Source organism: Cygnus atratus, chromosome 1, assembly GCF_013377495.2.
Source record: "Cygnus atratus isolate AKBS03 ecotype Queensland, Australia chromosome 1, CAtr_DNAZoo_HiC_assembly, whole genome shotgun sequence".
NCBI classification, from domain to species: Eukaryota; Metazoa; Chordata; class Aves; order Anseriformes; family Anatidae; genus Cygnus; species Cygnus atratus.
Genome location: NC_066362.1, coordinates 100,097,167 through 100,109,264, shown reverse-complemented (window position 1 = coordinate 100,109,264; position 12,098 = coordinate 100,097,167). Strand labels below are relative to the sequence as shown.

At 41.5% G+C, this 12,098-nt stretch overlaps 1 protein-coding gene across 8 annotated transcripts; it reads left to right on the top strand.

Annotated features, from left to right (window-relative positions):
* The first annotated feature begins 969 nt into the window (after positions 1-969).
* LOC118259825 (cystatin-A-like) lies at positions 970-11,669 on the top strand. 8 transcript variants are annotated; one of them, XM_050708298.1, is made up of 7 exons: positions 973-1,042; positions 1,640-1,701; positions 2,018-2,100; positions 4,546-4,630; positions 5,975-6,075; positions 9,920-10,021; positions 11,418-11,669. In XM_050708298.1, exons 5-7 carry the CDS (start codon positions 5,995-5,997, stop codon positions 11,544-11,546), a joined length of 312 nt encoding a protein of 103 aa, XP_050564255.1. In that variant the 5' UTR covers positions 973-1,042; positions 1,640-1,701; positions 2,018-2,100; positions 4,546-4,630; positions 5,975-5,994; the 3' UTR covers positions 11,547-11,669. The 8 variants fall into 8 exon arrangements, with proteins under 8 accessions (XP_035425501.1, XP_050564255.1, XP_035425494.1 ...); XM_035569601.2 differs by lacking the exon at positions 973-1,042 and adding an exon at positions 1,141-1,440 and having other exon boundaries at positions 1,640-1,724; positions 2,035-2,100; XM_035569603.2 differs by lacking the exon at positions 973-1,042 and adding an exon at positions 1,141-1,440 and having other exon boundaries at positions 1,640-1,724; positions 2,035-2,100; positions 5,930-6,075.
* Positions 11,670-12,098: the final 429 nt, after the last annotated feature.

Sequence of the window (12,098 nt, the reverse complement as noted above, 5' to 3'; positions counted from 1 at the left end):
TTCAGGAGCCCAAGAGGGGAAGAAAGTGTTGGGCTTTTGTTTGTTTAAAAAAAAAAAAAAAAAAAGCAGCTCTGAGCAGCGTGGACAGGGTTTTCCCAGAACTGGTGCTTGGTAAACAATCATTGAACATGGTGCAAAAATTCAAAAGGAAATAAACATTGCAGAACGATAAGCAACCATAGGTTCAGCACCCATCAAAGTAAGAAGCTGCCAGCCTTGTTTTGAAATACTCAACACTAGCAACACTGATTCAAACCCTGCCTGTGGATACAACTTTCCCATGGTTTCCCCAGTGCTGACAGGCAGCATCTGTTGCAGCTGCTGTTTCACCTTTGTTACCATGCTCTGGATTTTTCTTTAAATCTGGAATGTGATGTTGATTAAAACTACTTTGTGTTGGAAATGAAAATATGTATTTGAACAGCATTTAGGAAGGAGACAGTTAACTCTGTTGTTCCACCCCTTTTTCTGAAAAATTAATTCTGTAGGTGAATTATATCTAGAGAAAATAGCTGTGCATACCTGATACAGCTGAATCTGCTTTTTGTATTGTATTTAGAAAGCTTTAAATATAACACCCCTGCAGTAATACAGCAAAGAAAGCATCATTTAAAACTGGAAAAATGTGACTAAAGTGAAATTGCTGTAATTATATCTTTAGGTTTTTTTTTTTTTTTTTTTTTTTTTTTTACTAACTCTGACTGACAAGTCAAATGGTCTGCTTGGTTACCAGCTGTTTCTGTTAGAGTAATAATACTTCAAAAAGACATTGATCAGAGCCTTAAAAATACAGGCATCATCTTGCAAACACTTTGGAATTCAGTTGCACCACTGAAATGACTGCGTACTCTCATGTCCTTAAGAGCTTTGCATATATGGCAAGTAGGAAGTAGCTAGAGGAATGTCCTTGAGTCACTGAAAACTGCAAAGATCTTTGCAGTGTTTTCTCCATAGTCATTTGTCCAGTAGAGAATCTTAGACTATATGGTGACCTTTGGTTTTTAGGTGGTGTCATTTAGTCACACTTTTCTTTGAGAACAAGGTAGAAATCTGTTTTAATTCTTTAAGGATGTAAATCCTAATTTCAAAACACTTTTTTTCTCCCCCCGCCCCTGTACTGCAACTGCACTAAGCAGAACTTTACTCTGATTGAAGCTCTCATTTTCCTCTTGAAGTATTCATTGTTTTTCTGCAAGTCTGAAAGCAGGGGAAAAAAAGTTTGCCATTACACTGATAAATTCTTATTTGTTTATTCTTTAATATTAAGTGTTTAGAATAAGTGTTTATTCTTTAATATTAAAACAAAGTGGAAGTCAAGTACTTCTCAGAACTGTCGGCTGAGTTGCCAGTAACCTAATTTCCAGGAGATGGTCTGTTAATCAAATACTGAGAGTAGTTAGTATTAATGTCAAAGTTGCTGCTCTAAAGCTGGTGTCTAATGTAAGTGCCTAAAATATTTGTTCTCTCCAGGGTCTGGGTCTACAACTGCAGTCCTTTTAAGCCAGTTGTATGATACAAATTTCTGCCAGTGTGTATAAGGTAGCATCAATATCTCTGAAATAATTAAGCTTATGTTGTATTTCAGTGGAAACTTGAGATTGTAATGGGAATTAATCACTGTCTTCCTTTATTCATCCAGATGTCTGCTCAACTGTTGTATGAGAACTTCTTCAGCTAAGCAGATGCTGTGAAAAGTGACCTGTATGGATGTTATACATTTGCAGGTCTTTTTTTTGAGGGGGACGGGGTGGGGGTGTTGTTTGTTTGTTTTTGTGGTAGTGCAGCTTAGCATTAACTGGGAGAGATCTATGGGAAAAAAAAACACTAATGCAATTTTTTCATAAGAATATAAAGCTAAGCAAGTAGATCTATATAAGCCTGTATATGGAAAAAGTTCTGAACCCTAAGAAGATTTCTAAGTCCCTGTTTGGCATTCTTCAGTTGTTTACAGCTTGTTACATACAAAGGGTTGTACTAAAAAGTTGAATTACTCTTATTTGGTCTGCTCTGAGTGCAGAGGGCTATCTCTTACAGTGTATGGCAAATGATGTGGATCAGAGGCTGTTTGAATCTTGCTCTTGAGCTTAGTGGAACAATAAGGTGAGTAACTGGAATTGCATGTCATGCTTTGGGGCATGGGAAAGGAGAAAAAAAGCTTTACTATCTTTTGATATTTAAGATCTGTCATAGAATCATAGAATGGTTTGGGTTGGAAGGCACCTTAAAGATTATCTAATTCGAACCCCTCTGCCATGGGCAGGGACACCTCCCAGGAGACCAGGTTGCCCAAAGCCCCATCCAGCCTGGTCTTGAACACCTCCAGGGATGAGGCATCCACAGATTCTCTGGGCATCCTGTTCCAGTGTCTCATCACCCTTGTAATAAAGAATTTTCCCCTTATATCTAATGTAAATCTACCCTCTTTTTGTTTAAAGCCATTACTGCTTATCCCATCACTACACTCCCTGACAAAAAGTCCCTCCCCAGCTTTCTTGTAGGCCCCCTTTAGGTACTGGAAAGTTGCTATGACTTCTCCCCAGAGCCTTTTCTCCAGGCCAAACAACCCCAACTCCCTCAGCCTGTTTTCGTAGGAGGGGTGCTCCAGGCCCTTGATCATCTTTGTGGTCCTCCCCTGGACATGTTCTAACAGGTCCTTGTCTTCTTGTGCTGGAGGCCCCAGAGCTGAAGGCAGTGCTCCAGGTGGGTCTCACGAGAGCAGAGCAGAGGGGGAGAATCACCTTCCTCAGCTTGCTGGCCACACTTCTTTTGATGCAGCCCAGGATACGGTTGGCTTTCTGGGCTGCAAGTGCACACTTGCTGTCTGTGAGGTGGGATGTTTTGTGGTGGAATAGAAGCGGTACTGGTGTGAGCTGTGGGCCGTGCTAAACAAGTGCAGGTAAAATACTCTGTGTGTCTAGTGACCCCTTTTCATGGGATCATGCTTAGTCTGTGATTGAATCCTCTTTCGACTTTGCCATTGACATAGTCACAAAATTACTGGGCCTCTTGATCAAATACTGGACCCGACAAATACCTGGATTTCATCCCATTCCTGGTTCAAACTTGGTTTCTACAAGTAAAATCACTTTAATGAGAAGCTCAGCTGATATCCTGGCTGAGTCTAGATCTTGTGCAGGTAGCTTGCCCCTCTACTGAGGCTTCTCCATTGTTTGGAAACGGTGAATGTAGATGTGCAGATCCAGGTTGCTTAGAAAGCCCTCTCAAGCGCTTAATTCTTATCTCCTGTTGTGAAATAAAGAGAAGCATATGTTCTGGCATTCAGTGCTGCCGTCTTCTCTAGCCTTTAAGAACTCAAGACTGGTGAAATAGCTAATCACTTTACGGAAAATTTCTAAGGGTAGAACTTGGTTATTTTGAAGGAGCTTGAGAAGACGCTCCTAACTTGTACCATAGGCTCACCACAGGCTGGGTTGATTTTAACAATAAGCGATAAATAACTTTCTGCTGATGAAGTTTCTGTTCATCTTTCAAGTTGATGTATGGTGTCGGAAATCTTTTGAATTCAGGATTGGTATCAGGAGGGGAAACCCTTTTTTGGCAGAGTAGCATGTTAAATGTTGAGGCTAGTGTTCCTGTGTTGATGCCGACTAGATCCTCAGTCAGCAGATGGAGGACTGCTTTCCTTTCACAGCTGATGAAATTTGGTGGAGACCATGTGTCATTTCATCCAGTCAAGATTAGTCATGTCTTATCACTGTGCAACCACAAGACTGACCTACTCCCATAGATGTCCCAATCATTTCTATGAAAATGGCTTCATTTCTATTTTGAAATAACTCATAAATACCTAATCCTAGGATTTGGATTCTTTTGTTGTTGTTGTTGTTACTGTACTGATACTTTTATTGACTGCAGCTTCTGTTTACTACTTAAAATTGCTTACACAGAACCAGAGAGTAGTGGTGTACAAGCTGCAAAGATTTTTTTCCGTTAGCTGAATAAGTAGAAGGTGCTACTCAGCTTTAAAGCTATATAGAACAGTAGTGCTGTTCTTCCATCACAGATTCTCAAAGCTTACAGCAGAACATTTACATGAAGAAAAACTGCAGTCTGTGCGAATGCTGAGCACGGGCAGGAATGGTATGTAACCTCAAACGTGTCCCACATGCTAAAGTGGAGACCCGGTCAAGGTTGTCAATGTTCTGCAAGAGATGTAATGAGGATGGCTGTTTTTTTCAAGGCAGCATTCCAAATGTTGTTTCATTACATCCAAAGCTTAAAGGAGAGAGGTTTAGATTGCCTTGGATAGCCTGTTGCCGCTGATTAACAAGTTTCTGAGATGTCAGCATTTCAAAATGACTTCATGAGCTACGTGTGCAAGAGAGCTCTGCATTCCAATGTTAAATGTATCACTGCATTCTGAGACAAAATTTTTGAAGTCAAAACCCATCAAACCCAGAAATGTGGAGTCCAGTGAATGACTTCCACACAACATTAATCTCTTTAGTTTCACTCCTACAGTCTTCCTGAGGTTATAACGTAACTCTTCTTGTCTTTGTACTCGGTGCATTTCTTACTAATCAGAAGCAAGAGTTCTCCAGAGGAGTGGTGTTGCTTTGGGAACTGCATCAAAATACCTTCCAAGGGCATTAGTGAGATCTGCATCCCGGTGAGTGGAGAAATTTATAAAATGGCTTTGTTTAGCCCTGGTGCTGTGCTGTTATCGGATGTACTCTGTGACTTGTGGCCTCAGTATGGTGAGCTGGCTCTCCCAGTTAGTTAGCTCATCTGTCTTGCTGTGTGAGTAAGACACGTGGTAGGAATGTGGTGGAAGACAATCAGTGTTTGAGTGAATCAGCAATGTCTTGTAGAGATGAAAGAGGTTGAACTCATTGGCTTGAATTGTCATTCCCTCCATGAACGGGGCTGTGAGGATCTCCTCATCTGGTGTGATGAATTGAGAGAAAATGGAAAACTTCCATTTTTAACACCTGCCACTCCCTTTATTCCCAAGAACTGCAAGCAATTTTCACTTTGTTCAGGAAGATGCAGCAGGACAGCTGTTTTTCCTCATATGGCTTTCATCCACTCACATAACAGTTTTGGGGAATTCTGCAACATCCTGATCTGTAACATGCTCCTATCTTCATCTGTATACCGTTGAATTTAGTCCTGTCAGCCCTAGTTTCTGAATCTCAAGCTCTTTGTACCAAGAACAGGTCTTGATGTTAGATATGAAGTACATGTTTGCAGTCTGTTGCATCACTTGTTATCTGTGAGGAGGTCAATAAGCAGGAAATTGGCACTGGAGTTTCAAGAAAAGCATAAATGGTACTACATTATTGAATCTTTATCTTGATTGTCTGAATGCAACTAACTACAGGTTTGATAGGAAAGGAACAGAATTAACTAACTTGCAGTACTTACCTGAGCCTAGGACTAAATTTTTTCCCATTCTGAATTTTGCCTCTACACCTTTCTAGTCAGGCAGAAGTAAGTAAAGTCACTGCATGTAAAACAAAATCTGTTCCTCTTTCCCACCTGGAAGGATATTGAGACAATACAATTTCAAGTAGATCGGGACCTGCACTAAGGAAATTACTGAACGCTTTCTTCTGATATTAAATGTGTTGGGAAATGCTGGGTGTGGCTTTAATGCATTTCCTGAGTGTACAGACTAGTCACCTGCATGTGGGTGGGGAGACAAGAGGTTCTAGTTTCAGCCCTAACCAACTGTCTTAAGGTATGGATGGCTGGAGAATGTAGTTTACTTTTCTTACTGACATGGAACCTTTATACACGTAAGATTTTAATGTGCTCTTTACATTTACTATTAATATCATTAGTGCTTTACATGGCTTTTTGCCCCTGCTCTCAGTATTTCTCTCCTCCTCCAGTTTGGTAGTGGTAGGTTCCATATGTTAAAAGTCATATGATTCCATGACATGTGTATGTGTATATGTACGAGGTGCCTGGTGACTCTTCTCAGACTACTCTGGACTTCCCTCCTCAGAACCACCCATCATTTCAGAGATGTTACCTGCCACTATGGTACCTGGGGGCTTATCTGAAACTAAGCCTGCTACTCCAGAAATCCAGCATATTGTTGACCAGGTGAGTTGCAACCTATCTAAAGATAAAGTCTGTGTGAAGGGTGAATCTTTTGCCAAGGCTGGGAGACCAGGTGGTGATACTGAGTGTTTAAACTGAAGAAGCTGAAAATGCCTTTGTCAGTAAGTATTTTTCTCAGCGTTCTGTGTAGGCACTGTGCAAGTAAGATAAAAACAAATCACTTTTCTCTTTCATCCTTGTCCATAGGCAGGCATAGTACTGGCTACCTTCACTTAATCTTTGCGTATAGTTAAAAGACCAACTCTATTGTGCCAGCACTGAGGTCGATATATTTGAAGGGAGAAGATTGTACCTGATAAAATTAATTCCTCACTGAAGTATGTGGATAGGACAAACCATGTGCAGTGTATGCACGAAAAAAATTATATGCAGGACACAGCATAGCTAAATAGCATGTTCTCTCCTGGCATCTAGTGCTTTCTAGAGTTAACAGCTGTGAAGCAGGGGCTGTTGGTGAGCCAGCAGGGCAAGGTGAGCTTGGCAGAAGCCGAACAGGGTGAGACCAGTTGCCAAACCTCTTCTAAGTTGCCAAAGTGGTTAGTTACAGGCAGTGAGTGGTACCTTCCTGGAAGCACAAGTGTTGACAACACCTCTGGAGATGCTCTAATCCTTTGTGGTGCAGCAATTCAAAAAGATACAGAGCACATCTTGAGGAGCAGGAGAGGGACAACGTGGCATGGGAAAGCTCCTTTCATACCTACCATCTGGTGTTCCAAGCCATCCTAGCAATCCCCTTCACCCTTGCAACTCTGAAGGGATGAGCTCTTCCTTCTTTGGCACCTGTACAAAGTATAATTTATGCCCTACTTGAGGAAACAGATGGAAGAAGTAGTGGGGCTGAAGATGTTGTCTGATACTGCTGCACACTCCTGTGTGTGCAGGACTCCAAGCTCACCTTTGCTGTGCCATGGTGGACAGCATTTCCACCAGCACTGTTTCGTGTTTCCTGTGAGCTTGTAGGCTAACAGCAGGCAATGATGGAGCCAGACTAAGGTGAGCTAGGTTGTTTATGCGGAGAGGCATTGCAACCAGGAGATCCTTGTAAAACAGGCAGACTGAGGCTGTCAGTTGTACATATACATGGGGGAGAGTTGGTGTATGTGCTGGTGGATGGTGCTAACAGGCTAGTCAGAGGGGAGATAGTTTGCAGAACAGGAAGGGAAAGGGTTATCTAAATTTGTCTGTGGGAAATGGATTTAATTGCTAAGGAGCAGTATTACTGTTCCTCCTATGCTGACAGATATGGTTTAACAAGCCGCACTTGCATAGATCACAAACTCCTTTTTACCCACAGAGAGACCACAGACTGCTGAAGACCATAGAATGATGCCAGGGTTTGTGGTACCTTTGTGTATTTGCAATTGTGGTTTCTTCACGTGTAAGACAGGAAGGGCAATGTCTCCAGCCAGCTGAAGGCTGTGAGGTTTGACCAATGAGTGTGTTAAATGTGTAAAGGCCTTCTTCGAATGGTGCTAGAACACCGTAGCATACCAGATATTGAGCTGTGTTTTTAATGCTGGGCTGTGCTATGGGTGATCAAAATCCTACCGTATTGCAGTGCACAGCAAGTATGAAACCTTGGTGCCTGGTGGTCAGTGGGCAACAAATGCACCTTAAAATGTAAAAGTCCATTTCAATCTGTGCTAATGTTCACAAAGTCCCGGACAAATACAGAATCTGAAATGTGAATGTAGTGGTATTCGGTTTGATTCCAGAAGAGGACTGATCTAATTTTTGGTGCTCTTCTATTCTCAGTAACTTCAGGAAAATGAAGGCAAATTATTCTTCGCTCTTAATTTTCTGCAAGGTGAAATTTCTGCCTTCTGTTGAGGGTGAGAGAGGGGTGTCCCTGGTGCTCCTCTCAGCCCTCCCCTTTGCTGGATGTTTGTCTTCAAAAAAGCTCATGCCCCAATGCAGAGCCTTTGATATAGTTCTGTAAGGAAAATATTCTTGTGAAGGCAAACCTTATGGTGGGGCAGCCCTCCTGTGCTTCTGGCCAGGTAAGTGTCACCCTTTAATGATGCAATTCTATACAATTTTATGATCTGCTAAGAGGAGGAGCAATTGATATGATTTGAGTGAAGTTATGCGTCTGCATAACTCAGTATCTTATATACCATATAGATAACTATATTTGTTCAAGGTCTGTCAGCTCTTGAGACTACATAATTATTTACTTACACCTTTTGCCTCGTTTGTACTCTAAACCTTAGTGAGTTGGGGAATGCTCTTTATCCAGTCTCCTTTTTTTATAGCTATTGCCTAAAGCTGAGGAATGTTTGGGGTTTAAGGAGCTGTTAAATAAGGGCTTAGAAATGTTGTATTTTTCCGCTTGTGGGTTAAGAAGCTGTCTGCTTGCCCACCTGAATTTACTGAAGGCTCTGTCCATAAATGACAAGTGTGGAAATAGTGGTCAGAGGCCAGGCGAGATCATAAACCTGGGGAGGGGAAGAGCTGACTTTCTTTTGTCTTGAGAGAGGAATTAAGTGTACCTAAAGATGCCACAGTTAACTTTTGCACCTTAGAAGCCCCCAGACCCAGCCAGCTGGAAGAGGGTTGGAAATTGAAGCCATATGGAACCTGCCTTGTTAGTCTGGATGAACATCAAAAGGCCCTTAGCAGTTACTTCAGTAAATGATAACAGTGAGAGAGTATGAGAAGCCTCAATATGATGAATTGAAGGTATTGGATAATTTCTGACTGATAACAGTTGATCTGGATGTTACCAGGGCACTCTTTGGGACCTGCTTGGTAGGAAGGAATGGGAGTGGCAGAGAGTTGTAGGTGGGTGTGCTGGGAAGGGTGATTTGTTCTGTGAACGTGTGTGAAACAGCTTGGTGGTGAGAAGTGCTGAGCTCCTACCAGGGACTGCCTGAGCAGGCTGCTGAGTGATTATACACTGGTCTGCCCGACTTCTGGAATGCATCTTCCGTGCATCAAGCCATTAACGTGTGTCATGTGCTGAGGAGAGGCTGTTACCCAGCCTGCAAAAGATAGCTTTTGCTTTCTAGATGACAGAAATAAGTTTTCTGGTTACTTTTGCAGTGGCTGCCTTTCTGCTGGGAATTTGTATCATTGGATGCTAATGACTATAGTAAAACAATCACTGGTACATAAATTGTGATGCCTTAGACACCTGGACAGACTTCCACCACTGCTCACAGCTGTCCCCCTGCAACTTCCCTGCCCCTTCAGCCTTATAATTGTCGGAATATTTTGCCTCAGAGGGCCGTATCAATGTGATGGGTAATGAACTTAAAGCTTTCCCTACACTTTGTTTCAGGATAAACAGTTATGTCCTTTCCTTCGTCCTTTCCTTCATCCTTTCCTTTGTCCTTTCCTTCGTCCTTTCAAAATGTACATGAAAAGTCTGTAAATGTTTTAACTGTGCATATTTTAAGATCCACAGGGCTTAACCTGGATACTGCACATAAATGCATCTACCTGAACTGAGCGGGTAAATGCTTTCAGCACAGAGTATTTTTTCTTTTGAAACTACACTATCTGCAACTGCTATGTAGTGAAGAACTGATGATGTTTATGCAGGTCTGTTGTTGGTTTTTGTCAGGAAACACTTTAGATGGGCAGCTTTTAGGAAAAAAAAACTATTAGGAAGCCTAACTCTAATGTGATTTTAAAGAATGCTGGAGGCAACACTTGAAATAGGAAAGAAGGCTGGAGATTTAGTTGTAAATTGAATTATTTAGATGGTTCTGGGTTTATTTCATTACAGGTGTGTGTTTAGAAATCTGAGAATTGGAGTGGTAGATGGGAAGGAAAAGCCTAAATATGAATCTGCCAACTATTTTTCTTTTTCCTTTTTCAGGTGAAGCCACAATTTGAAAGCAGGGAAAACAGAACATATGGCATCTTTCGAGCCATAGTATATAAGACTCAGGTGGTTGCTGGAATAAACTACTTCATTAAGGTTTGTATGTTTTATAAGAGGGATTACTTTGTAGTCAAACAATATAGGTGACTTGCATAGTGGCTTATAGCAGGAAAGGGAAGCACATGTAGAAAACCTGATGTGACTAGCAAGAATCAACACTATCTGTAACTGCTTATAAAATTCCTCTGTCACTACTCTTGAATAGAAGTATAAAAGCTTAACATTCACTGTGCTTCTTCAGATGTGAATGATAACTTTTGTAAGATCATCTTAGTTGAAGAGAGTGGATAGCCTTATCAGCGCAAATTATCTAAACTAGCTGTAACTGTGCTCCCCTGTTGCCTTTCAAGGCAAAGCAGCGGATTTCATATTCCTTCTGTGTCCTCCAGTAGTGTTTAAAATGATTAATTTGAGGCCAGCCTGAGCATCTGTTGGAGAGTTAGTCAACTGTTTAATTTAATGCGAGCATCCCAGATTCTTCTAACTAGTTTTGCATGCAAGCACGTGTGTTGACCCTTTTGGTTCTGTGTCATCAGCTGCAGAGGTAGAGCCAGAAGTCACGCCCAGTTGCATTTCTTCCCTTAGTGCTTATTGCTGACCTAGGCAATCACATGTGTAAAGTACTTGCCTGCTGTCCGTGCTAAGCCTCATGACCAAGCTACCCAGAAATTAAGACTGATATGTAATCAAACTTAATAAACACATTTATAGCACTGGTGACTGATGATGTCTTTCCCAATTTTGCAAGTGACAGGAAACACTTCTTCAATTTAGCATTAGCTGGAATGAGCTCTGTTGCAAGAGTCATTCTTTTATACTTGGGAATTTTCCACATCGCTAATATTTTACCAACAAATTTACAGCTGAGATGTAATCCAGACAAAGACAAACATGGTGCAGCACTGCAGTTACCAGAACGCGTGTAAAGACCTCTTAAGATCCTAAGGCATTAAACTTTCCTTTAATACCATAGACCTCACACAATAAGAGTTAAGCACCTGTTGTATTTGGCTCTGTATGTAGGAAATTCTGCACAACTTTGTAGGAAATCTTTGTGAGGGCTTTCTGGAGGGGAAGACAGGTTTCAAGCCAATGGACAAGGATCTCAATGAACTAAATAGGATGCCATCCAAACCTTTCTCCTTTTGTTTCTTCTGGTGCTTCTACACCCAAGAAGTCCTCATTTTCCATTAACATCTGTCTGATGTTGTTTTTTTTTTTAAACTTGTTTTATTACAACCTCTAATACATAGAGACATAGAGTTCTCCATGTAGTTTCTGCCACCAGTTACCATCCAGACTTGGGCTAAGAGTCACTGAAGTGAAGATATGCCTAAACTTAAGCTGCTGAGAGAAGATGTCCTGCCAAGTATATAAGAGCACCTTTTAGTTCCACACATGATCCTCGTTCTCCCACTGTTCTGGTTTCTAGGTCCAAGATTCTGATACTGGCTACGTCCACTTAAGGGTGTTCCAAGCCCTTCCTCATGAAAACCAAGGTCCCAGCCTTGTCAGTTTTCAAACTGGCAAAACCAGAGATGATCCTCTGACCTACTTCTGAGAGATGGTGGAGAATGTTTCCGGACTTCTGCAAGTTGCATGTGGATTCTGCCTGTGTCAGTAAATGCATGAGAATAAAATAAGTTTTGAAAGCTTTCTTCATCTTGTGCATATTGTGTCTAGGTCTGCTGCCTGACTAAAGCTTGAGAGGGCTCTGAAATACTAGTCAAAGCTAAAAAATACCATCTCCATACCACACCATACCATTTTATCAAAACAAGCAGTGCATAACAACCCTGACGTATTCCTCCAATGTTCCACGTTGGGAGTGGGGGAGGATGCTTTGGGCTGATGTGAGTAAAAGAATATATGCAAAGAAAGTAGTTTGAGCTCCCTTAAGTTCCCCTTAATAGTTAGGAAAGAGAACATGCTCTAAACAGTGCTACTTACTTGCTCACACAGCATTCCTGCCACAAGAAGCATAATAATGTGCATGTATGGTTTCTTCAGTGTGGGACCAAGAATCTGCACCGGTGTCATACACAGGTGGGCTGTTTCTTCTCAGTTCAGAATGCAGCAACACCTCTCCCAAAGTAAAATATCAAAATTTCCA